We start from the raw sequence: 27552 nt of genomic DNA on the forward strand, positions 1-27552 counted from the left end.
TTTGGGTCCTAAAAGGAGCATTTCTGTTTTATTTGAGTTTAAGAGCAAGAAATTCTCTGTCATCCACTTCCTAATATCTGAAACGCATGCTTCCAAAATAGCTAATTTAGGGGCTTCTTCATGCTTCATTGAAATATATAACTGTCTCATCAGCATAACAGTGAAAGTTAATATTGTGATTTCGGATTACATCGCCCAGAGGGAGCATATATAGTGAGAACAATAATGGGCCCAGAACCGTGCCTTGAGGAACTCCAAAGCATACCTTTGACTTGTCAGAGGATATGCCATCCACACTAACGAACTGATATCTTTCAGATAAATAAGATTTAAACCAGGCTAGAACATGTCCACGTAGCCCAATATGGGTTTCCAGTCTCCCTAAGAGAAGGGAGTGATCAATAGTGTCAAAAGCAGCACTAAGATCAAGAAGCAACAGGACGGATGCGGAACCTTTGTCTGAGGCCATTAGAAGGTTATTTGTTACCTTCACAAGTGCAGTCTCAGTACTATAATGGGATCTAAAACCGGACTGGAGTATTTCATAAATGTCTTTAGGAAGGCATTCAGTTGTTGGGAAACACATTTTTCTAAGATTTTTGAGAGGGACGGGAGGTTCGATATTGGCCTATAATTGTTTAATATGTCGGGATCTAGATTAGATTTTTTTAGAAGAGGCTTAATTTCCGCAATTATTAGTGAGTTTGGTACGCATCCGGAGGAAAGGGAGCAATTTATTATGTTCAGCATTGGCTGACCTAGCACAGGAAATAACTCCTCAAGTAATTTTGTAGGAACCGGGTCTAGCTGAGAGTTTGTGGGTTTAGAACTCATTACAAATTTTGTAAATGTGTCGAGCGATACGGTATCAAAAAATTCAAGTGTCCCCATTGACACCTGGTCAGAGAGGTTCAGGAAATTCTTTGGACAACTGAGATTTTGTGGACCATAACTATTTAAGGAGTCAGTTATTTGTTTTCTAATGGTGACGATCTTTTCATCAAAGTAGTTCATGTATTCATTACAACTAAAGTGAAGACCCACTTCACTTGCTAAGCTTTGCTTTTTTGTTAACTTTGCAACTGTATCAAAGAGAAATTTTGGATTGTTTTCGTTCGCCTCAATCAGGTTGGAGAAATAAGCTGATCGAGCAGACGTGAGTGATTTTCGGTATTGTAGTGTACTGTCTATCCAGGCTAGTCTAAATACTTCCAACTTGGTGGAGCGCCACTTTCGCTCCAATTTTCTGGAGGCTTGCTTAAGTGTTCTAGTATTGTCTGTGTACCAGGGAGCAAGTTTCTTGTTGCGTATTTCTTAAGTTTTTAGTGGTGCAACTGTGTCTAATGTATTTCGCAGTATTGAGTTTAGATCCTCGATTCTATCGTTTACAGATTTATTTACTCTGTCGTTAATGAGCGAACTTGTAAGAATATCAAGGAATTTAGTTGTAGTCCGAGAATTTATAGTACAGCTTTTGAAACTCATTGTTTGGGGGGCAAGTGGATTTCTTGTTTTAACGGTAAATGTAATAAGACAATGATCCGATAATCCAGGATTTTGGGGGTAAATTATTAGATCTACAATATCTGTTTCTCGTGACAGGACTAAATCTAAGGTATGATTGTGGCAATGTGTTGGACCTGAGACATGTTGGATGAAACCCATTGAGTCAATTATGGCTTCAAAGGCTTTTTGAAGAGGATCATTGGAGTTTTCCATATGAATATTGAAATCGCCAAAAATTAGAATACTATCTGCCATGACTACAAGGTTAGACAAGAATTCTGGAAACTCATTGAGGAACAATGTGTATGGCCTGGGGGGCCTATAAATAGTAGCTTTGTAAAATTATTTATCGGCCTGGTTAACTTTCATGAGTAAAACTTTGTAAGAATTAAACTCTGTGATATGTTTGAGAGTAAGTTTATATTTACTGTCATAAATATTAGCAACACCCCCTCCTTTTCGGGACACACGAGGGATATGATCACTAGTATAACCAGGAGGAGAGGCCTCATTTAAGGCAGTGAATTCATTAGGCTTTAGCCACGTTTCACATAAACCAATAGCATTTAGTTTATGATCAGAGATTAATTCATTTACTGCAACTGCCTTTGGAGCAAGGGATCTAATATTTAGGAGTCCCATTTTGAGATGCGAAGTGATCATTTTTCATTTTTATTTTTGACCGAGGTGGAGGAAGGCTTTATCTTGTTTTTGTTAGCACTACCTTGTTTAACTTTTCTCAGCCTAGAACGAGTCACAGTGGCAATAGGTAAAGCTGTACTAACTACTCTGGCTATGCTATTGACAGACTCCACTATGCTAGCAGGCTGGCTAACAGCCTGCAGCCTGACCTGCATCTCATGTTAAAGCTATAGGAGTGAGACTCCTGTCAATGTTCCTAGATAAAAGAAGAGCACCACTCCAGCAAGGATGGAGTCCGTCGCTCCTCAGCAGATCAGGCCTGGCCCTATTTCTGGGAGAGTCCCAAAAAGAAGGCCAGTTATCTACAAACTCTACCTCCTGCGACGGGCAGAACTCCGTTTTCAGCCAGCGATTGAGTTGCGCAGGTCTGCTGTAGAGCTCGTCACCACCCCTAGCTGGGAGGGGGCCAGAGACAATTACTCGATGCCGACACATCTTTCTAGCTAGTTTACACGCTGATGCTATGTTCTGCTTCGTAACCTCTGACTGTTTCATCCTAACATCGTTGGTGCCAACGTGAATAACAATATCTCTGTACTATCTATACTTGCCAGTTTTAGACTTTGCTAGCACCAACCCCAGATTTGCGGCTACATCGGTGGCTCTGCCCCCCGGTAAACAATGTACGATCGCCGGCTGATTCTTTAGTCTAATACTGCATGTAATGGAATCGCCGATGACTAAGGTTTTTAGTTTTTCAAGGCCACCGGTAGAACATGCCTGCCGATCATTCCCCTCCGAAGACTGCTCGGGCCTTGACTCCGACTCCAGTGGGGAAAACCTGTTCAAAGTCTCAGTTGGATTTAGCAACGATTCAGGTTTAACTGGTCGACGGCATTTCTTCCCAGTGAACAAGAGAAAGTTATTGCCCGGCTGCAGGAGCTGTGCCAGGGGGCTAACAAAACATGTTTCTACCTGGTGGCACTGACGCAGATTTTTCTATTTCTACACTAGCATAATCCTTGCCTGACATTTGCGTCAGAAGCCGAGCCTCTAACTCTGCTATCTTTAACTTAAGACGAACATTCTCCTCCATGTTGTTGCTACAACAATTACAGTGATAAGGCATTGTAATGATACTTAGCCTCGGGTGTTCAGGGGTGAGTAGTTCTGTTAATTATGTCCAATAAGAGTCCCGGTGTAGTAAAGTTGGGTAAGAGGTCAACAGATAAATATTGCGTTGGTAAAACTCTTAAAATAGAATTTTGACCAATTAGTTTATATAGAAATAGTTAGTGTAGGGTATAATGTGTCAGAATGGTGATTTATGGCCCTGGGGGGCGGGACTTCCATATTGATGTGACAGGTGGGCGGGACATCCGGTTTGTAGGGTGGGACTTCCGGTATGACGTATGTTAGGGTGGGACTTCCTGTATGACGTATGTTAGGGTGGGACTTCCGGTATGACGTATGTTAGGGTGGGACTTCAGGAGTGACGTATGCATGTCCGGTGACTTTGTGATTTATGATTACATTGATGTGTCAGTGTTTGATGTTTTACAACGTCTTATGAGTAAACCAGGCTAGTGTTATAACAGGTGGGTTATGATTGATGATTAACAAATGGGGCTTAGGGTTCCGGAATGTTAAATTCCCAGGCAGTAAATAAGTGTTGTGTCAGCGGTAAGGTGTTTGGTGTACAGCAAATGGTGTTCGACAAATATAAAACCAGGGTGTTTTACCTTCTGACAAGTGGTGCAACAGCTGGCATACAAACGGTGGTTGTTAACCTTTCATGTTTTATGGGTTGACTGGCGTGGTATGTGTATTTAAACCACGCAGACATCGGTGATGGTAATTAAGTCTTGCCTGAGCGAACTTACCTACACATTACAAAACATGGAGGATTGTGCAGCTATCAATGTTTTGGGTGAAACACCGGTGAAAGCTAACAGCTTAAACGCAGCTCAGCGATTTGGTAAGAAATTGCAAATGGACCGCAGAGATGCAATCAACATGCCAGCCCCGAAGAAACCGATGCAGAGTTTAACCCGAATCCATCAATTACACCAGGATATGTTGGCACAGGAGTGGAAATTGGACGATGGTCAGATCGGGGGATACATCTTCAACCCAGAGCTACCGGAGGTTGCATTTTATGAATTACCCGAAGGCCAAGTGTTTAAGGCTGGTGTGACCGATCAAATGGTTTTTAATGCCAGTTTATGGGTCACCTTTCGAAAAGTGTTTTATTTGGGGCCAAAACAAGGCCCACATAATACAGTAGATGTACTGTTTAAAGTTGTCGAGGGGCTGAAAGAGTATGACTCGGTCAGATAATATATCAGAAAATATCAGCGTGTTAGTTTGTGACTGCGAACTGACCGACTGACCTAAGACCCCGAAGCCCCGCCTTAAGCCAACACCTTCATCAGCACAGCATAAAAACCGACAGACCGCCGGTGACATTCAAGCAGTCGGAAGAATTTACGAAACATGTCTCAAGATTACAACCAAGCGGTGATTGAAGAACCCAAGGCTGAGGACTGGCTGTGTGACGCCTGGGATGACAACGCTGAAGCCTTCTACGGAACCCCTGACCCAGACAGCTCGATGTACCGGCATACCCAACAAGAAACTACCATTGGATTGACAGGGTTGGTGATCAACTAGGTCCTCTTAACCTGTCATACCTTTCAAATGCTAACAAGAGTTATCACAAAATGGACAAACAACTTGCACCAACAATTTTAAAGATCATCAAAGCAACAATGGGTATGATTCTGGAAAACGTTGTTGGGGCTATTCTACACAAAGCATGCATCGGATGCGAAGTGGACCACCCGAGCCAGACAAGACATTCATGTCTCGAACCTCCTGAGTATTTTTTTGAGGCCCATTATGATGACGACAGTTTTAACACCGCGACTGAAACATGTGTTGGTCAAGGCTTTGAACGCATCTGGTTTTCACAGACCAATGACTGATGTTCACGAGGCCGCTGAGAACTTTCTGCACGAGCTCAAGTTGGAGCCGAACATCACACAGAGACTGAGTGAGAACAGGGATGAGTACATGGACAAATTTAATGAGAATGTTGTATGCGACGCAGCGGGGTCATGGTGTGATGAAAGCAAAGAGTCTGATGTCTAAGGCCAGGGTAGCTTCAGTTCTCATGTTAACATGTATATAAACAAAGACTATGAGAAATCTGAATGTTTGTGTAACTTTTCTGAATATATTGTTTGTGTAATTTCGAAAACTCAAATAAAACATTGTTAAACATGTATTAATTCTCATTATTGCTCGAACACTCTACGATGTCTGAACAGGTTATGAAAAGTATTTACTATGACCCGGCAAACCCTGGTGCTTATGTGGGTAGAGAGGGTTTGAAAAGAGCATACTTGGAAAAAACCGGGGAGATCCTCAAAAATGGTGAGGCCGATGACTGGCTGCTCGCCCAGGATACATACACGCTACACAGGCCTGTAGCTATACATTTTAAAAGAAATAGAGTTATTGTTCATGATATAAATTCACAATTTCAGCTGGATTTGGTTGACATGAGTGCTTACAGTGTGGAAAACGATAACATTAAATTTATGTTAACATGCATAGATGTATTAAGAAATAAAAGCGCTATAGAGGTAAAGCGAGCATTTGAAGACATTAAAAGAAGGAAGAACACCACAAAAAGTCCAAACGGACAAGGGGAAGGAGTTTTTTAATTCACATTTTGAAATGTTGATGAAGAAGTACAACATAAAACATTTTGCTACAGGAAATGATGTCAAAGCGAGTATCGTTGAGAGGTTTAATAAAACAATTAAATCACGAATGTGGAGGTATCTGACAGCAGCCAACACTCACCGCTATGTTGAGGTTATTCTGGCGGGGTTTAACACCCTATACATCTACACAGATATAATTGATTATCAATGTGCTGGTGACAGTCATGTCCCACTGCTGCGAACTGTACATATTACAGGGAGAAAGAACGAAGTTGTCACAGTGACGTACGACAAGCCACCTCTTAGTAAGAGACAATTTGATGAGATCTGTATTGAAGTAAAATCTGATCAAAACCAGCTGGTTTCACTTGTAGGGAAGGTGATTGCAAAATGACACTTCAGACCCGTCAAACAATCTTTTAGAGTTTAAGATGCAGCCGCAGAAGCTCTATGATGATCCTCGAAGGTATGTTGAATACTACACAACACAGGCCGGTAACGGTTTACCGGGGTATCATGGTAGCTCAGCAATGTATGGGGCCGGTCTAGGGGGCCTTTTCCGAGGGCTTTTCCGGATGGCAATACCTTTGTTGAAGCGCGGGTTCTCCATAGCAAAACCACATCTGAAGAGTGCGGCTAGGAATATAGTTGGCGATGTTGTCAACAGTGTTATGTCACGACAAACAAAACAGCAGGATGGTTCTGGATTGATGGTTATGTCTCGAGGTGTTAGAAAGAGACCACCTGGTAGGCGGAGCCTACCCAAGAGTAAAAAACGCAAGAATGAGACAAAAACAAGAGCCAAGGTTAAGAGGACATACACCCCGGAGGACACTCAAAGGGAACACGACAAAGCTGATTAAGAATATATTTTAGAAAGATGGCACTCCTACACCGTATGTCTGGTGAATGTATGAAGACAGAGTTGGATTTATTCACAGTTCCATTCACACAGACATCTATTGAGAAAAATACATACATTGAAATACTGACCCTATCAGCAATATCAGACGCAGCCCCTCTGGAGTTCTTTATTGCCGGGAATGGCGAAGACTACGTTGATCTAAACAATACTTTGCTGTACCTACGTGTAAAAGTCACTAAACCGGACGGAACTAATATTGATGCCGGAGCATGTGTTGGGGTTATCAACTATCCGATAGCCACCCTATTTTCACAAGTGGATGTCTCCTTGGGTGATCGTTTAATTAGCCAGAGTAGCAACACATACCCCTACAGAGCCGTTATAGAGAGCATTCTGAATTATGGATGTGATACATTAAAGACACAGTTTTCAGCTGGGTTGTTACAGGTCACATGGATGCATCACAAGGATGCTACAGGTCACATGGATGTTACGGACCCTGCAGGCGAGAACGATGGACTTACGAAAAGGGCAGCCTATTCGGCGGATAGCACAACATTTGAAATGATCGGCCCTGTTCATAGCGATATCTTCTTTCAAGAGAAACTTATGTTAAACGGCGTTGACATAAAGGTTAGGATGGTGCGCGGTAAAGATGAGTTCTGCCTTATGGGGGTCGGGATGTGCGTTATCATTTGCATATACTATCAGTATCACTATTTGTCAAGAAAGTGTCTGTTTCGCCAGCCGTGAAACTTGGACACGCTCAAGCGCGTCTCTCAACCAATGCCAAGTACCCAATTGAAAGAGTGTGTATGAAGACATTTAGTTTACCGGCTGGCGGTCGTGTTTGCAACCAGGAAAACCTATTTTTAGGACCTCTGCCAAAATGTATTGTAATCGGATTGGTGGACAATGACAGTTTTACCGGAAGTTACACAAAAAATCAATTTAATTTCAAACATTATAATTTGGAGTTTATGGCTATGTATGTAGATGGTCAGCAATTTCCTAGCAAACCATTCCAACCAAATTACACAACAGGGTCAGCAGTGCGTGAATTTTACCAATTGGCCTTAGTTTCAGGAAAACACCTAAAGAACCAAGCTTTGGCTATTGACAGGTCAGACTTCTTACACGGCTATGCCCTTTATGCATTCAACTGCGCGCCAGAGGTTCAGACAACCACTACCCCACACAATTAATTTAGTTGTTTATTCAATCTTTGACTCCATTATCGAAGTGTCAAACCGGCGACAAGTCATGGTTGACTACTATTAGGAGAACTGTGTGGAAATGAATACCGCAGAGTTGACCAGTGTGGTGAACCAATTTTCATCTAGGACCCATTTCTATGGTGTGCTGGCAAGTGACCAACTAACTAGGGTGCCTGTCCGAGATGTTGCATCAATGATGATTGTTAATACACACCCAAGCAATCAACCTGGGGAGCACTGGCTGGCTATTTACATAACGGATGATGGCATTGGAAGGTTTTATGACAGTTTTGGAAACCCCCCGGATTTTACATGTTTTCCCAAGTCAATCAATGCCTTTCTGAAAACCTGTGAGAATGTGGAATACAGTTCAAAACAATTACAGGACCTGGTTTCAACCACGTGTGGACAGCATTGTGTGTTCTTTCTCTTTCTAATGACAAAAGGTCTGAGTTATAAAGATTTTATGTCTTTTTATGCTGATGATTTATGAGAAAATGATGCCCTAGTCTCAAAGTTTGTAGCTAAGATGTACCAGAGTAAGCGTGATAAGCAAATGTTTAATTGCATACAACATGCTCAATCTTGTGAAACGTTTAATTTGTGCCATGGTTGTTGAAGAAATAGAAAAGCCAATCACGTGTATGTCAACTTTATTATTCAAAAATAAAACATTGTTTAAAAAACATCAATGTTTACATATTATTTTTCATACATTTATTCAAGATAAAACAAACATACAATGTATCATAAATAAAATAAAAACACATTAAAATGGAAGCCATTTTGTGGGGTCCGTGGTATGAGGTTCAAAGAAAGCTTTGGTTGGTTGAAAACCAGTTGCTGGTGGTGTGGCTAAATCATCCATTGTGTCACCAGAAGTTTGTTTATACAAATTGATTTTACGTCTTACATACACATTTGGAATAGTTGTAAAAGGCATGTTGAGACATGCCATGGCCTCTAAAAACACACCCCACCCCAACGGTCTTCTATCGTCAGCAATTTTATTGGTTGCTGTCACACTTTTAACAAGATCCAATAGGTGCGAGCCCTTGATTATCTCTCCTTTGAAAATGAATTCACCATTTGAATTCCATGAAGTCAAATCTTTAGACATATGCACTCTATTAAGAATATGTTCAACATTCTTTCTACGCCTCGCAGGCACATTATCAAAAATGTCATCAACAAGGTCAACATTTCGGTCAACAGTTTGCTTAGTCTCAGTCATGTTTACTACATCAGACCCTGTCTCAGACCCGGGTAGACTTAAAGTCAGTGTGTTTGTATCAAGCTCCCCCTGGCGCACAACAGTCAAAAATCTTTGTAAAATGGCAGAGTATCTTTTAGCTTTCTCATGTAAATCCATATCAGGCTTCAACAGTATTTTGCGAATCGATGAGTCCAAATCATTTTCAACAGACTGTCTTACATCGGTGCTAGTCGTTTTGGATTCTCGCAGTTTAGCTAATTGATGTTGTGGCACCAGAACATTTTTCTGAGCATGCTCCATGTTGTTTAACCCTGTCTCGATGCAATTAGACTGGTTAAGAATGGAACTGCAACGCTTAGTAACGGCAGTAGAAAACCTCCAGATTTCTTTTCCGTGCAACTGAAGTGTTCTTTCTAGACATGTATATAATTTTGGCTTTTTGTCTCTTTACTTTTCGGAGCTGCAACTCGGTTAAGGGTATATTACCGCGCCTTAGATTAAGCGCTATTTCACAGAGTGATAGAATGAGGTCAGTGGATGCTGATTCTAAAATAACTTTTCGTTGACTTGCCGGTGCCTTAAATATCATTTTCAAAAGTGGTAAATTTCTACGAATGCGTTTAGACATGATCAAACTTTCTTAGGAACGTACACGACAGGCCAATCCCCTGAAAATAACCCTGTTCTCAGACGGTAGTCTTCTGGTGTTGTAGCTTTAAAGTCAATAAGTAAATAACCAAAAGGCGGATGTGTTGCATCTTTAAAACCCTCCATAAAGAATCGAGAAAGACCGGGGTATATCTGTCTGCCTAAAATACTAATCTGCTGATTGTCGCTGGGGTTTTTAAACAAGATGAGGTAGTTTGTGTTCAAGTTAATAGTTCTACTAGATTTGCCTTTAACAAACATGTTTTGGACAAGGTAAATTGCACTCAGGTTACGGTGGTGTGAATATTGTGTGAAAACTCTCTCCATCTCCAAACTCTCTGAGGCACTTTTCATTAAATCGTCAATAATTAAAAGGTTGTTTTTCTGAATCGGTAGCAGATTGTCATCACACAGCGATGTTGGTAGACCTTCTATAAAATGTATCTCCCTTACCTTCAACATTTCGTCATACAGCGGTTGCCAACATGAATAAACCCAGACAATATTTTGAATTTCTTTGTAGAATACACCCTCAGCATTATCCAACAACATCTTCACAAAATATGTTTTACCAGAGTTACTGGGGCCACTAATGACACAGCTGAACAGGTGTTGTAGTCGCGGGTCAAAACCGCTATCCATCCTAGACTGTGGTTTAGTACCCGTAAGGCCTTGTGCTGTAATCTGGGAGCAGTACATGCTTGTTGTACACAACTCTGAAACGCTTAGACACTACTCGGTTTTTCAACGTGAATGTTCTTTTATCTCTAGCAATTGTGTCTGCATTAGCAAGGACGTGATCATCATCACCACCCTCGCCCCGCACAAAGTTATAAACCAGGCGTGTCAGCGTCTCCAAGTTAACAATGGTTGTGTTATAGCTGTTGAGCGTAATGCCTTTTGCTTTGTGACAGGTCAGACCTTTAACGGTTTTGTAACCGTATGTCTTTGGCCCACCACTAACAGATTGAGCTATGCCGTCACCATCCGGTAACTCATCGGTCAAGTCACCCAAGAACGAGCCCAGTGGGGGCACCCAATCCCCATGGCGTGTGACAAAGATCACGGAATCAGTGTCTGTGTAGAGTACACGCCTATCCAACTTCTCCAAGAGTGAATACAACTCGAGTCTAGCATAAGCGGTTGTAAACGCGGCAATAAAAATGTTGCCGTTACGTGGTTTGATTGGTGTCTGTTTTGTGTAACGCCACTGTACCATCGCAACAGTGTCTGAGATGAACGAGAAATAACCAAAATCTATTTCACTGGAAAAAAGGTAGTGGCTAAACTCCTCCAGATTTGTAATTAACATTGTGTTCATAAGGTTAGTCCGCTCACCCATCTTACCCCAAAGACTATTTATTGCCAATTTAGCTAAAGATCGCCTATCACTGTTTACAACAATGTTTTCCTTGTCAAGCTGCACACCCTCCTTTTCATGATATTCACGGATATACCGGTCTTTAGCCTCATCGTCAACCACAGATGGTGGGAAGCCACTAGCTTCCTGCTTGTGCTTCAGGAATGTTCTCATGTAATCTGCAAAGAGATCATCTGATGTCCTGGTGAAATCCCAGACTTCAAATATTTCCACAATGCGATAACCTTTCTCAACAGCCTTAACCAGCTCAATAGAAACCCAGGTACCGGTTAAAGATCTTTCTGAATCAGTATGTGAACAATCAGTTACCTGGTTTTCAGACTCTGCACATAATCTACACAATGGAAAGAACAGCTTACCGCCAACCCTGTGTGGTAAAACAGGGTGATAAAGGCCTTTCGGTGGACACACTGTAGCCTTAACAATACCAAAGTAGTTGTCTAGTGGTTTGAAATCTCAAAAGATTATTTCTGGATGCCCAAACGGATAAGTCTTTGTCTTGTTGCAGAATGGGTAAAGACTACAGACATCGTTATACTGAATAGTCTCCCCTTCTCGAGCCGTAAACTTCAGATGAATCGCATTAGTACGACCACCAAAAAGAGCATCCCGAGGGTCAAGGCGCTCTGGAGCACCAAAGGTCTTCAAGAAAGCTTTGACATCTGCGGATGTGTTTTTAAGCCGGTTCCACTCACACTCCCATATGTATTGAACATGTACGTTGTGTTGTTCTTTCAAAGCCTCTAGCTTTGTCAACCATTGCTGGTGCATCAACCCGTACTGAATCTTTGTCACTGAACTGATGCTTGCTGAACAATGACACTTTGGGTGACCGTGCCAGAAACAACATAGAAATTCATAGACAGTGCTAAAACCATCTCGTTCAGCATATCCATCAACGTAGTAGGCACCGATTTTCACTTCACCCCTGTTCAGGGCGTGCTGTATTGATATATTCTCATCAGAGGCCACATATTCAAGCCACTGGATTGAGCTGTTTGAGAATGTCTTCTGACAACGGTTGTAGTTGTCTGAGGGGACCAATGCAATGGTGTCCTTGGTGAGGAATCTGTTGCAAAAGACTTTCATGCAAGCCGAAGCAATCGTAATTGACCGGAATGGGTCAACACCACCCCACTCCAGGAACTCGAGTCTGTAGCGCATACAACCCTCTCTCAAGATGACCACATCATTCACGCAGTAAGCCTTTATTTCATCCTGCATGACAAAGGGGTCTGCGGAAACAGTTTCATACCATTGCAGAAACTCATCTTTTTCTTTAGCCATCATGGTATTCACACCATAGTAATGCGGTTCCGGATGGGGGCCAACATAGTTCTCATTCTCCTTGATGTTAAACTTGTAAGGAAAGTAGCCTTTTTTTGAATCCTTAAAACCCATAGCACGTGGCAAGGCTGACAGCTTCATAGGTAGAAAGCAATGACTATCAATGTATCTCTGATTGAATGTGCTGTCTGTAAAAATCATGAGCTTGCTACCATTAGCAATAAGTGTCGTGCCAATACCATTGTTAGCAAGGTACTGCATCAAGATGTAACCATCGAAACCTTTAGAGTTGTGTGCTATAAATGTGTAGTCATTATATTTCGGTTGCCTAAACTTTTGAAAAAAAGCAGTGACACAACCATCTCCGGCTGAACACCACGTCTTGTTATCAAAGCTTATTGCACACACAAAATTTGCAGTGTGTACACCATTCACCGGATTGGCAATTGTCTCAAAAACATAAAATATGTAGCGCTCACTGGGGTCCTCGGGCTTGGCAGGTTTTATAAAACACTGATGATTCATTTCAAAAGCCAGATCCACATTACAATTGGGGCACATGTTAGCAATGCACCTGTGTGCTTTATAGTTGGTAATACTGACATTGTAATAGCGACCACAATCGACACAGTATTTCTTCTGGTCACACCTGCTAACCCAACAATCCACACTTTTGTGGTGCTTCAAATGTTTATGCTGGCTATAACAAAAATCTGAATAACATATCCGTTTACAGTCAGGGCACTGCTTTGTGTTACGGGGTTGGGTATGAAGACAGACACTTCATGAAGACAGACACTACAGCTATGTTTACAACCATGATCCCCACGTGTGTTGAAACCTGTATAGCACCAGTCACAAACATAAGACACACCCAGAAAACCCTTCAGATTCATGATACCGTAAAAATGGTTATCGTGTAAGTACATAAAGACAGTTTCCTCACTGTTTTGAAACTTGGTAAAGTGACCATCCCGTGTTCGGTGAAAGACAACAATTTTACACCCTGTCATTTCTTCAAACCGAACAATATCTGTGAATGACACACATTCATCTAACGCTAAACCAGCCCCCTTATGTAGCTCACGACCACTAACCAGGGCCTCGGGATATGTGTACTGCGGGTTCAATATACCCATCAAACAAACAGAAAAACATGTAGAATTATTATTCACAGCCACATATAAATGTCTTCTTTTTTTATTGATAATCTGATCTATCAACAATGTTGGAGCTTAATGTCGCGGGGCACCACCCTCACGGTTTTTGACAATTTGTACCACCAGTTCTATTGATTCATCAATCATAAGCTCAAAGTATCCAAGCCTGCCATAATACTTGCGTAGAATGTGCCAAAATCACCAACTTCACCAGTATTTTGTAAATTTATCAACTGTCGTAATTCAACATTGTCAAACGCATTACGCTGTATAACTCTAACATCGCCATCACTGCACTGAGTTTGCATCAGAGAGCTTGAAGGAGTGTCAACTAGATCGTGTGAAAAATGGGGGCTACTAAGCTCGGTTAACAAGCCTTGTATCTGAGGATTATTGTGCGCATCGCTGTGTAACAAAGTAATGGTTGGTTCATTTGTATTTTGGGGTGTGGTCGATTGATTATGTGTAGAGGTTGTTGGCTGTTCCGTGTCTGGACTGTTGTTAGCATTATCTTTCGCCATTTCTCTGGTTTAACGTGTAAATAACAACACACTTTTCAGATTTAAACATTCTAACTCAAACATACATTTACATACAGCGCAGTTTTGAAGAGTTGGCTGTATTACCTTCAGCTTTCAAGCCTGAAAGAAAACTAAAATCCCCTCATGCTGTGCAGCCACAAGGTAGGGTGTCCGTAACTGACCCCATTGTGGTAATGTACTTTGTATCATCACCCGGGTGTCCTCAATCTGTTGGAATATAGAATGTTGTACCAACATTTAAACAGGCAATATGAAAGACAGCTAAAAATGAATGGATTGCGCAATCGTAAAATGTATTTACAAATTCTTAAAAAGTTGCATCACAATTCAAATAAATTACTTCAAATAAAATAACTTGTACTTACAACAGAAACGATATACTCCACACTTGAAACAGCAGCTGACTTTTGTGGATGCTGCGGGGTTTAATTACTGTCTTCACATCGCAGCCGGGGCTCCTCCAGCAAGTCACGCCTCTTAACTTTGTCATTGGTTACATGTCATCGTTCTTCACGTTAGATTCAAATTGTGTTAGAACTATACATGCTGCAATGATACAAATTCAGGATAAAACTTAACTATTTAGTTCTGATTATTGTAGCCGTTTGGCAACCAAATATATTGATATATCCTGTCTGGTAGAACCGCCGTTCTCGTTAATTTTCGCGGCTCAGCCGTGACATCACGTCATATAATTATATATATTAACGATAAACTCATCTGCTTACATATAAACGCTTGCTATTGTCACCATATCGCCATTAATCAGTGCAATATTTAACAAACACAGGACCATAATACAGCAATACCATATCAGATTTCACAAGTTGGTCATTAAGCGGAAGTGACAGCATAAGCCCATACTAACACAAATACTACAGTATTTTTTTTAACCTACGTTGCCTATTATTAAACATTTCTACCAATGTGTGGAAAACAATCTTGCGTTGATCTCTGTTGTTCAATTTCAAAAGACGCCTTTACGAATGTTTTAATTACCTGAAATAACCTATCCTTACCTGTCAACGATTCGCCGTTGTTCATGCAAATTTATACGCGACCTTGCTGGTAACTTTGTAACGTTTTGCCTTATAATGCAACTTAGAAGTTAATGCTGACTTAAACAACCATTTTTATTACAAAACTCACCATTGCTCATACATACACTTGTTTTTATTTATAACAATATTTTAAAACCCCAACCGCGACACAATCCACCTTTGCGAAATGTGTGGTTGGCCCTGGGCCATGGATACAATAATAGCATTGCTCATGCGCTGTTAGTTTGCTGTAATGCTGTGTTGGACTACAAACCGTGAGACACGGGATGATTTCTAACCTGCATATACTACAGTTTGTATTAGTGGTTATTTAGGGACCATTACTACTGGGCAGATATAACCTTGAAGCCCATCTCTTGTTAAAATGAATGTTGGGCTGAAACTATCCAAAATCGTAAGTCCCTCCCCATACCCTTCTTTATATCTTACAGAAAAACATGTCTCTCACGTGTAACTCTGTGCTTGTGGAAAAACACCATGTTACAACCACATTGTAAAACATGGAAGTTTACATCTGTACCACATGGCATTGGAACCCTGGCACCCTTTTGTTTAACACAAACAACTTACCGCTGACACAACACTTATTTACTGCCTAGGAATTTAAAATTCCGGAACCCTAAGCCCCATTTGTTAATCATCAATCATAACCCACAGACGTTGTATGTTTTACAACGTCTGCTCATCAGACGTTGTAAAACATCAAACACTGACACATCAATGTAATCAGAAATCACAAAGTCACTGGACATGCATACGTCACTCCTGAAGTCCCACCCTAACATACGTCATACCGGAAGTCCCACCCTAACATACAGGAAGTCCCACCCTAACATACATCATACCGGAAGTCCCACCCTACAAAACGGATGTCCCGCCCACCTGTCACATCAATATGGAAGTCCCGCCCCCCAGGGCCATAAATCACCATTCTGACACACTATACCCTACAATAACTACTTATAGAGTCTATTCGAAAAAGTTTGGCAGGTAGCCAGGTAGGTAACAGCAAGCAGACTTCAGCACGTCAACAATCCCACAATCCTTATTAGCGCACACCTGCATGTGCTCATGGCATGGGTGACTTGCACATTTGTGCAATGAAGGATTCAGTGCAATGAAGTGAATAAGACCAACTGGAGGAGCTACATCACAGTTAGACATGCTCAAAAAACTAAATGGGCCCTGGGTCAAAGAATGTAATGCATAAAGTTTAAGAAAGAACGAAGTTTGTTTTTATTATAGTATTTGATATCCAGACACACAATTGGTTGATCAGCTGACCTGATGAACAGGCCCTGCTCCCAATTCCAAGTCCTATACCTGACCTGAGATCGGTTAGTGCAAGCCAGGGAGACCTGATCCGGTACAGTCACAGCCAGATTGTAGTGAGACATTCAATCAGTCTGAGTCTCACTAGCCACCAGTGTTGAAAATTAAAACACTCCTGTTGCCTGATTCCCAAGTAATGCTCTCAGGGATCGCAGTACACATACTCACATGGAATTAATGGCTTAATTGTATCATGCAGTACACCTACAGTGGGGAGAACAAGTGTTTGATACACGGCCAATATTGCAGGTTTTCCTACTTACAAAGCATGTAGAGGTCTGTAATTTTTATCATAGGTACACTTCAACTGTGTAACAATCACATTTTATGTATGAATTTTAAATAATTAATTAGCATTTTATTGCATGACATAAGTATTTGATCACCTACCAACAAGTAAGAATTCCAGCTCTCACAGACCTGTTAGTTATTCTTTAAGAAGCCCACCTGTTTCCCACTCATTACATGCATTAACTGCTACTGTTTGAACTCGTTACCTGCATAAAAGACACCTGTCCACACACTCAATCAAACAGACTCCCACCTCTCCACAATGGCCAAGACCAGAAAGCTGTGTAAGGACATCAGGGATAAAATTGTAGACCTGCACAAGGCTGGGATGGGCTACAGGACAACAGGCAAGCAGCTTGGTGAGAAGGCAACAACTGTTGGCGCAATTATTAGAAAATGGAAGTAGTTCAAGATAATGGTCAATCTCCCTCGGTCTGGGGCTCCATGCAAGATCTCACCTCGTGGGGGATCAATTATCATTAGGAAGGTGAGGGATCAGCCCAGAACTACATGGCAGGACCTGGTCAATGATCTGAAGAGAGCTGGGACCACAGTCTCAAAGAAAACAATTAGTAACACATTACGCCATCATGGATTAAAATCCTGCAGCGCACGCAAAGTCCCCCTGCTCAAGCCAGCGCATGTCCAGGCCCGTCTGAAGTTTGCCAATGACCATCTGGATGATCCAGAGGAGGAATGGGAGAAGGCCATGTGGTCTGATGAGACAAAAATAGAGCTTTTTGGTCTAAACTCCACTCGCCGTGTTTGGAGGAAGAAGAAGGATGAGTACAACCCCAAGAACACCATCCCAACCGTGAAGCATGGAGGTGGAAACATCATTCTTTGGGGATGCTTTTCTGCAAAGGGGACAGGACGACCACCGTATTGAGGGGAGGATGGATGGGGCCATGTATCGCAAGATCTTGGCCAACAACCTCCTTCCCTCAGTAAAAGCATTGAAGATGGGTCGTGGCTAAGACTTCCAGCATGACAACAACCCGAAACACACAGCGAGGGCAACTAAGAAGTGGCTCCGTAAGAAGCACCTCAAGGTCCTGGAGTGACCTAGCCAGTCTCCAAACCTGAACCCAATAGAAAATCTTTGGAGGGAGCTGAAAGTCTGTATTGCCCAGCGACAGCCCCGAAACCTGAAGGATCTGGAGAAGGTCTGTATGGAGGAGTGGGCCAAAATCCCTGCTGCAGTGTGTGCAAACCTGGTCAAGAACTACAGGAAACGTATGATCTTTGTAATTGCAAACAAAGGTTTCTGTTCCAAATATTAAGTTCTGCTTTTCTGATGTATCAAATACAGACTTCTACGTGCTTTGTAAATGGGAAAACCTGCAAAATCGGCAGTGTATCGAATACTTGTTCTCCACACTGTATATGGATGCCTCTGCATTTGTTCAGTTCCTCCACTCATTTAATCAGGTTTTTCTTTAAGTTTGTCACCAGTCTGCACATTAGCGGCTGAGTTTTTTAAATATTTATTTTGGACACCAATATGTACACGTCATGTCATTGAACCATATACAACGTATGCAAGTATAACACTTTTACTTCTCCGGCCATGAGAGCGACTGTAGCCACCCCACAAAAATAAAAACAAACACTGTTAGATCCAGGGAGAGTCGAAAACAACCATATTGTCTCAAACTGTTGGTTAACCATGTCACGGGATTAAAATACATCAGTGATAATCTATTTTTTTTTTATGTAGTTCATAAAATATTTCAATAAATTCAGAACAATACACAATTTTACCTTTGCAAAACAACCCCTTATCAAAAACGAACAAATATAGTATACAAAAAAAATCTATTCTCCCATGCAGGAGCAGTAAATTATTTCAAGGCAAGTATAGTGACAATAGGTTAATGGTTGACATTATAACATATAACAGCAATGCACTTAAGTTAGGTAACTTACCATTGTCCACTCCCTCCATTAAAAGATCTTCCAAGAACATCTCCACTCTGCTAGACACTGTGTTGATAATATCTCTCTTGATGACCTAAAAGGCATGAAAAAATTTGAAAGATAAAACCCATATGCATTTCCAACCATTCAACCCATTTGCAAATAGTTAAATTGTACATTGTTTATTTTCATTGTTTTTCAGTAGCAGGGGTGAATCCAAAATTGTGGTGGGAGACAGTAATCCATACAAAAAATATCTAACATTAATTCAAATTATGTTAATGCAATATAAAAATACATTGTTAAAAAAATAATAGGCCTCAGTTATTCTTCCAATTATTCGTCATCATTGGCACCCATTTATTCTTAAGTCCCATTCCTCATTAATTCCCATTATTTCCCCACTTACTTGCATTCATTCCCCATCGAGTCCCATTGAATCACCCTTGACTTCCATTCATTCCCAATTGATCACCATTCATTCCCCATAATCTCCCATTGAATCACCACTGACCTCCATGCATTCCCCAATGACCTCCATTCATTCCCCATTGTACCCAATTAATTCCTCATTGTACCAAATTAATTCCCCATTAGCCCTATGTGTTCCCAATAGACTCCCATTTAATAACCATTGACACCCATTCATTCCTCATTGTCCTCCATCCATTCCAAGTTGACCTCCATGCATTGGATTAGATGATCTAGGAACCTTAGCTGGTATCGTAACAGAATCGATGAAATTGGAAAAAAGTGTCAGCAAGACATCGTAAAATAATTTGGCATTGAGGTAGATAAAGATGGTTTATGGAAGTTGACAGACGTACAGAAGGTGTGGAGTAAAGTGCAAAGGATGACGAATAAGACAGATAAGACTCGTTGGTCATTAACTGTTTTGGCGGAGATGCGGAAAAGAGAAAAAAAGAATGTGACCGATGCGCATGATCGCTCGATTAAGAAGGAAAAAGAGAATGTAAGAGCTTTGGCAGAATTGAAGCAGGAAAAATAATTGGAATTGAAGAAAATAAAAAACGAATTGTCGGAGATGAAAACGAAGATGATGGTTGTAACAGATGTTAGTTCTGTCCCCCCCCCCCCCCCCCCCTATCCACATGCCGAGTTGAAACAAGCGGCAAAGCAATCTTACACATGGTATGAGGAGGATCTGCCAGGGTGGGGGTCGAGTGAAACAGAAGAGGAGGAGACTATGAATGTGAGACCAATAAAGTCTAAGCCAATGAGAGGTCCAGATGAGGGACATCCTCAGATAATGGTTTATTCTCACAAAGCAGCTTCCCCCAAACAATTGGATGAATGGTCCAAATTGTTGAAACACCCACGAGATGTTGGTTCAAAAACATGGGATCAACTGAAAAGATACAGGAAACTATATAATTTGCATCCATCTGATGCAACTCAACTGTTGGGTTTTGTTCTCAACAATAGGGAACATGCTGACGTGGCAGATAAAGTGAAAGCCGCCTTAGGTGAGGATAAACAGGACCTCACTCAAGTTTGGTGAGCAATTCAACGTTATCTCAAGAGTTTAACTATTGCAACCACAAATTGGGGTGAAATCACAAAATGTGTGCAGAAGCCGAAATAATCATTCTTTGGTTTTGAGGACCGGTTCCGTGCCGTAGTAATCAGACACAGTGGCATGTGTGATGATGATGATGTGTTGAATAATATGAAAAACGGTGCCACCACTCACCAGTTAATGCAGTCTATTAACAATGAGTTGAGGAAAGCGTATGTTTCTACAACGCCAGGATGGGATAGAATCTCATACGGTGAAACAGCTGATCACCTGTCTAGGCTAGATAGACATATGAATCAACATACGGCTAACCCAGTGATCCGTGTAGTACAGTTAGAAGGTACCCCTGATAAAAAGGCCAGCCAGTGTCACTTTTGTGGAAAAACTGGTCACCTGGAAAAAGACTGTTGGTCTAAGAACTCCCAACGTCAGAAACCAAAAAAAAATCCAAACAAAGGTGGTTGGAAAAAAGAACAAGTTTCTATAGACATCACCTTGTTACAGAAGTTTACCAATCTTTCTACTGAACAGCAGAGGAGACTGCTGGATGCGGTGGAGGGAAACTAATAAACCCATCTCTGCAGGTGTACACAGGAAATCAGACGGCATATATGTTAGCATATTGGTAAACAAACATCCAGTTGAATTTTTGGTAGACACAGGAGCTGAAGTGACCGTGTTGCCTATTTCCTATGCAAAACATATATTGCCCCAGTACACTGGCAAGAAGATGATGGCTACAGGAGTTGGAGGGGGGAAAACAGAAATGAAACAAACGACACCTTTGCCTCTCTCTATTAGTCCTATGATAATCGAAACAACATTGTGGTTTGGATCTTTTGATCAACCCATATTGGGTCTTGACGTCATTATGAAATTGGATTCCACGTTGGACATACAAGATGGAAAAGTCACTTGGAACCTCAGAAAAATTGAAAACTCAAACCTGTCTGCTCATCCTAGACCTGGTGCGCCTACAGGTGCAGCACCGCCATGTACTAAACAATATCCTATCAGTAAAGAAGCCATGGCTACAAAGGTAGTCATTGGTGAGTTACATGCTAACGGGATTGTTGAAGACACACTCTGCTTCTAATAGTCCTGTGTGGCCTGTCCATAAAGCATCAGGGGCGTGGCGTGTAACTGTGGACTATAGGAATGCCAATGAGACGATCTCCAAATTGACCCCTCTGGTGGCAGACACATCTACCATTTTTGCTTCATTGAAGCCAACACACTCAGTGTTTTCAGTCATTGATATGGCTAACGGTTTTTGGTCTGTGCCCCTACATCCTGAAGACCTTGGCTTGCATTCACAGTGGATGGTCAGCAGTACCAATGGACCCATCTTCCGCAGGGACTACATAACAGACCCTCCATCTACCACCAAGCATTGCGGAGACATCTCCAGGAATTTGCCTCCCATGTCTTCCATTGTCATACAATATGTGGACGACATCTTATTGGCTTTCGGAAGATGAGATGACTCATGGGCGGGACCTGCAAATTCTGCTTGACTTCCTCAGTGAAAAAGGGCACAAAGCCAGCCCTGACAAATCCCAACTCATGCAGTCCCAGGTTGTTTACTTGGGTCAACTGATTTCTCAGGGGAAAATGGAAATTACACAGAGCCGCACCAAAGCCATACAGACAGTCAAAGAACCCACCACCATAAGATAACTATGTTCCTTTATGGGACTGTGTAACTACAACAGGTGTTGGGTGGATTCATTTGCTGAAATAGGACAACCACTCAATGATCTTTTGAGGGGTGACCCACAGTCCAGGGACCCTGTCCAGTTCTCTGACCAACAGAGAAACGCATTCATTGCATTGAAGAAAGCACTGTCTATGGTTCCGGCATTGGGGATCCCTGATACAGGGCAACTATTTACTCTTTTTGTAGCTGAGAAGGATGGCTACATGACATCAGTTCTCACTCAGGACCACGGTGACCGTCTGAAACCAGTGGGTTATTACTCCAAGAAATAGGATGATGTGGCCTTGTCCTTGACCAACAACTTATAATCAAGTGTCCACATGCCGTGCATACTCTCCTCACGAGGAATCGTGCAGCTCAGGTTACTGCTGCCTGGTGGAACAAGTGGTCTACTGTCCTAGAGGCACCCAACATTGTTATGCAGCGTGGCATTCCCACAAACCCCACCCCGTTGTTGCTTCCTTCAGATCCCACATTGCTGGATCATGATTGCACAGAGCTGGTTTTGGATCAGCTTGCTGACGAGTTCACTGTCCTACATCCTCTTGTGAACCCAGACCACGTGCTGTTTACTGATGGCTCCAGCATTGTGGAGGGGGGAGAAAGGAAGGCTGGATGGGCAGTGACTACAGTAACAGATGTTGTTGCCTCAGGAATCTTACCAGCAGGAACATCTGCACAGGTGGCAGAACTAGTAGCATTAACAGAGGCCTGTAGATATGCTGAAGGGAAAACAGCTAACATATATACAGACTCGAGATATGCTTTTGGGGTAACACATGATTTTGGAAAGACATGGAGAAACAGGGGTTTCCTGACATCACTGGGAACACCTGTTCGAAAAGGACCTGAAGTGTTGGCGCTGCTGGAAGCTCTCCAGTTACCAGCACAAGTAGCCATTCTGAAGATGAAGGCTCATGGAAAAATCCTCATGGAGAAAAGCAAAGGCAACGACCTAGCGGACAGAGCTGCAAAAGCAGCAGCAAAGAGAACACCAACCCCACCAAAACTAGTTCGACGATATGTAATGGATACATTTGACACATATCAGAGAAATGCAAGACAGCGCTCCAAAATATGAAGTCTGGGAGTGGATGTCTGCTGGATGCTAAATGGATGGAGAGGGTGTGGACGACCGATGTCCCTGCCAGGCGCTGTGGACTTAAGAAAAGCTGACATACATCTCATGAGCGATGCACTCCTTAATTACTGCATGACACTCACTGAGGCAGGTTAGAGATGCATGGGGAGAAGGTAAAGAAGGTGTGTGGAAATACAACCATCGCTGGGTGGCACCAAACGCATTACTCCCATACCTTACCGCACAGATACATTCTGTGGGACACATAGGGACTGACAAAGTCCTAAACAGGTTCATAGGCAAATGGTGGAATCCGAAAGAAAGAAGAGAAATAGAAGCCACTGTAAAAGGATGCCTTACCTGTATGAAAAACAACTCGCATGGGAGAGTGAAGGTGCAAACACGTCGAGCACCTGCCCCAGGGGGGCCATTCAGACATCTGCAAATTGACTACATCACTTTGCCCAAGAGTAAAGGTTACAAAGACGTGTTGGTGATGGTGGATCAGTTTTCACGTTGGGTAGAAGCATACCCGACCAAGAAAGGAACGGCAAATCACACCGCAACAATATTAGTTTGGGAAATAATTCCCTGGTGGGGATTACCAGAACAAATTGATTCTGACCAAGGGACACACTTTTACAGGGAAAGTGTGCCAAGAAGTGTCTCGGCTGATGAATATAGAATGGAGAGTACACTGTCCATATCATCCTCAGTCGAGTGGACAGGTTGAACGGTACAATCGAGTACTGAAAGAGAGACTGTCAAAAATGCACCAAGAAGGAGTGAAATGGCCAGATGCATTCCCTACTGTTCTCTACAGCATAAGAGCTACACACAACAAAACCACAGGGTTAAGTCCATTTGAGGTAATCACTGGACGACCGATGTCCCTGCCAGGCGCTGTGGACTTAAGAAAAGCTGACATACATCTCATGAGCGATGCACTCCTTAATTACTGCATGACACTTACTGAGGCAGGTTAGAGATGCATGGGGAGAAGTCCCAGAAGGAGGCCATGATATAGTGCCAGGGCAGTGGGTTATGGTGAAGAAACATGTTACTGACACATTAGGAGCCAAATGGGAGGGTCCTTATCAGGGCTTACTGGTCACACGGTCTGCAGTAAAGGTACAGGGGAAAGATAGATGGATACATGCTACCCATTGTAGGGTCGTATCACATACCTCTGACGAAGAGCAGAGCCTAGAGACTACAGAACCGATCGCATCAGGTGGTCGGGGGCCTATCTCGGGTGAAGACACATCATAAAGGAATCAGATACTGATGTCTTTTGATGTCCCACTGCCAACGTCAAAACAGTAGATTTTCTATTGTAAAGCATGCATATGTGTAAGTGAGGACGTTATACTCTCACTTTTTATTATTTTGTCATTACAGGTGACGTGGATGTATCAGCCAACCACACATTGATACTTCGGGAGAACTACATTGCATCTGATGAAGGCTACATTCGAGACATGCCAACCACAGTCTCACTGACCACTGGACAGACCGAACCATCTGTAGTTCCTGATATTGTGACTGGACATTCAATTGCTGTTGTAGTTTGTAGAATCTATAGCAAGAATGGTGTAGTTGATTTTTCTTATGTCATTACTGAGCATCTTGCAAAAGGACATTTGTGATCTAGAGTATTTAGTCATTGTCATATTTGCTCTCTTTTGATTTTCTTATTTTGTGTGTATTAATTTGTCAATGATGTTGTGTTTTCTGATATTTTTAATGTCAGGAGTGGTTGGGTCTGCAGGGGATCGCAGTGCTTCTAGTCACGTGGATGGGCATTTCGGTATTAACACATTTTTAGCTTTATCGTTGAAGTACGCACAGACGGTGAATCAAAGCAGCTGCTGGGTGTGCACTCACACTCCCTTCACAGCTATAGGTGGTATTCCCTTAGGTGTCATTCCGTTTACTCAGAGTGAAATGTTGGGTGTTTGGAAACATGCCGATTGGTTCAAGAGAGTCATGTCTAACTATTGGGGACCAGCCACTGGTAATAGAGGGGCTGACCCCACCGACATCTGTTACAAGGATGTCTCTAGTCCAGGGTGTCCTACTATTCAGACCTATATTGACAGTTTAGGTGTAGAGGTAGAGTCGTGGAGGGGTGCATACCTGCCTCCATTTAATACTACAAGCATTTCGTTTTTAGGCCTACCTCCACGTCTAGTGGTCACAAGACCTAAGGATGGATGGTTGTGCATTGAAAGGACACCGTCTGCTGCGTTAAGTCGACAGTGGATGTCTATGTTTGTCAAAGTGGGCTGGAGTCAGTGTAGTCAAATTGCTGACCTTTCTGCTTGTGATGGTAGCGATTTTTCTTTATGTACGATGTCTGCCAATCTGACTCTCAGTAATGGATCTGTTGCAGCCTTCCATGCCAACGCTCTGGGTAATATCGGGTCCACCGGAATGGTTGCACCGAATGGTACTTATTTTATCTGTGGCCCTAATACCTATGCTATGTTACCTCCTTTCTGGATGGGTTCGTGCTCTCTGGGATATGTGGTCCCTCATATTAGACATAGTGTGGAACCTCCATTTTCCAGGTTACATAGACGAAGTATCTCGTCTGAGCGATTTTTTGCCATAGCTTTTCCTTCTTATGGTACAGCCAAATTGGCTCAGGTAGTGATCAGCATGGCCAGTTCCTTAGAGGCCTTAGCTAATTTGACTGCTGATGGCTTTAAGGCTATGTCAGCGGAAATGGTGGCTACGCGTACTGTGGCGATGCAGAACCATGTGGCTTTGGATTACTTGTTGGCGGCGCAGGGGGGTACATGTGCTGTTATAGGTGCGGAATGTTGTATGTATATTCCAGATGAGACAGATGGTGTTTTGGATCTGGCTGGTAAGATCCGAGAGGAGGGTGGTAAATTTCACAATTACAACTTCGATGACATGGGGCTTATGGCATGGTTGTCATCAGTGTTTGGTAAATGGGGAACATTCCTGTTTAAACTCATTGCTCCTATCGTTGCGTGTGTGATGGTTGTGCATTGAAAGGACACCGTCTGCTGATTATAACGTGATGATAACTGACAACTAATGAAAATCCCAAAATCAGTATCTCTGAAAATTAGACCAATACAAAGAAATTATTTTTAGAAATGTTGGCCAACTGAAAAGTATGAACATGAAAAGTAAGAGCATGTACAGCACTCAATACATCAAGATATGTTATAGGTGAGATTGAATTCATTCATTGATTTAATTTCAATATAATTAATTGTTTTTAAAAACTGTAATGGTGTTGTTATAGCTGACACTCCGCCCCAGGAATCAAGATCCCTGGAGCCTGCCCACACGTCAAGTGGTTTCCAGACGCTGTTTCCTTTTAAGAGTGTGCTCCTAATCTCTCCTTGTTACCTGTATAAAAGACACCTGGGAGCCAGAAATCTTTCTGATTGAGAGGGGATCAAATACTTATTTCACTCATTAAAATGCAAATAAAGAAATTTTTGACAAGCGTTTTTCTGGATTGTAATTGTTCTTATTCTGTCTATCACTGTTCAAATAAACCTAGCATTAAAATTATAGACTGATCTTTTCTTTGTCAGTGGGCAAACGGACACTGTAGGTGACGATGGTAATGGTCATTCGAGGCATCATTTCCGTTCTTCTAGCAGCAGGATATTATGCTAGCTGCGCTAACTCAGATTTTCTTTTTGAAAATAAATGCTATCATTGAAATATTTATAAGGTAATATACACTCACCTAAAGGATTATTAGGAACACCTGTTAAATTTCTCATTAATGCAATTATCTAATCAACCAATCACATGGCAGTTGCTTCAATGCATTTAGGGGTGTGGTCCTGGTCAACACAATCTCCTGAAGTCCAAACGTCAGAATGGGAAAAAAAGGTGATTTAAGCAATTTTGAGCGTGGCATGGTTGTTGGTGCCAGAAGGGGCCGGTCTGAGTATTTCACAATCTGCTCAGTTACTGGGATTTTCACGCACAACCATTTCTAGGGTTTACAAAGAATGGTGTGAAAAGGGAAAAACATCCAGTATGCTGCAGTCCTGTGGGCGAAAATGCCTTGTTGATGCTAGAGGTCAGAGGAGAATGGGCCGACTGATTCAAGCTGATAGAAGAGCAACTGGCGGATGGCCTACAACAGCAGAATACCCCACCAGGTACCACTCATCTCCACTACAAATAGGAAAAAGAGGCTACAATTTGCATGAGCTCACCAAAATTGGACAGTTGAAGACTGCAAGAATGTTGCCTGGTCTGATGAGTCTCGATTTCTGTTGAATGAGAACAGAATGAGAACATGGATCCATCACGCCTTGTTACCACTGTGCAGGCTGGTGGTGTTGTAATGGTGTGGGGGATGTTTTCTTGGCACACTTTAGGCCCCTTAGTGCCAATTGGCC

General features: G+C 42.2%; 1 protein-coding gene across 5 annotated transcripts in view; it reads right to left on the reverse strand.

Moving 5' to 3' along the window:
* Positions 1–27552, reverse strand: part of odr4 (odr-4 GPCR localization factor homolog) — a 77533-nt gene that overhangs the window by 21119 nt on the left and 28862 nt on the right. For all 5 annotated transcript variants that reach the window (XM_029117293.2, XM_029117294.2, XM_029117292.2 and 2 more), the window contains one exon: positions 18812–18896. In XM_029117293.2, the coding sequence (XP_028973126.2) occupies positions 18812–18896 (85 nt within the window). The remainder of the gene's footprint in view (positions 1–18811; positions 18897–27552) is intronic.

Source organism: Esox lucius, chromosome 3 (assembly GCF_011004845.1).
Source record: "Esox lucius isolate fEsoLuc1 chromosome 3, fEsoLuc1.pri, whole genome shotgun sequence".
Classification (NCBI taxonomy): Eukaryota; Metazoa; Chordata; class Actinopteri; order Esociformes; family Esocidae; genus Esox; species Esox lucius.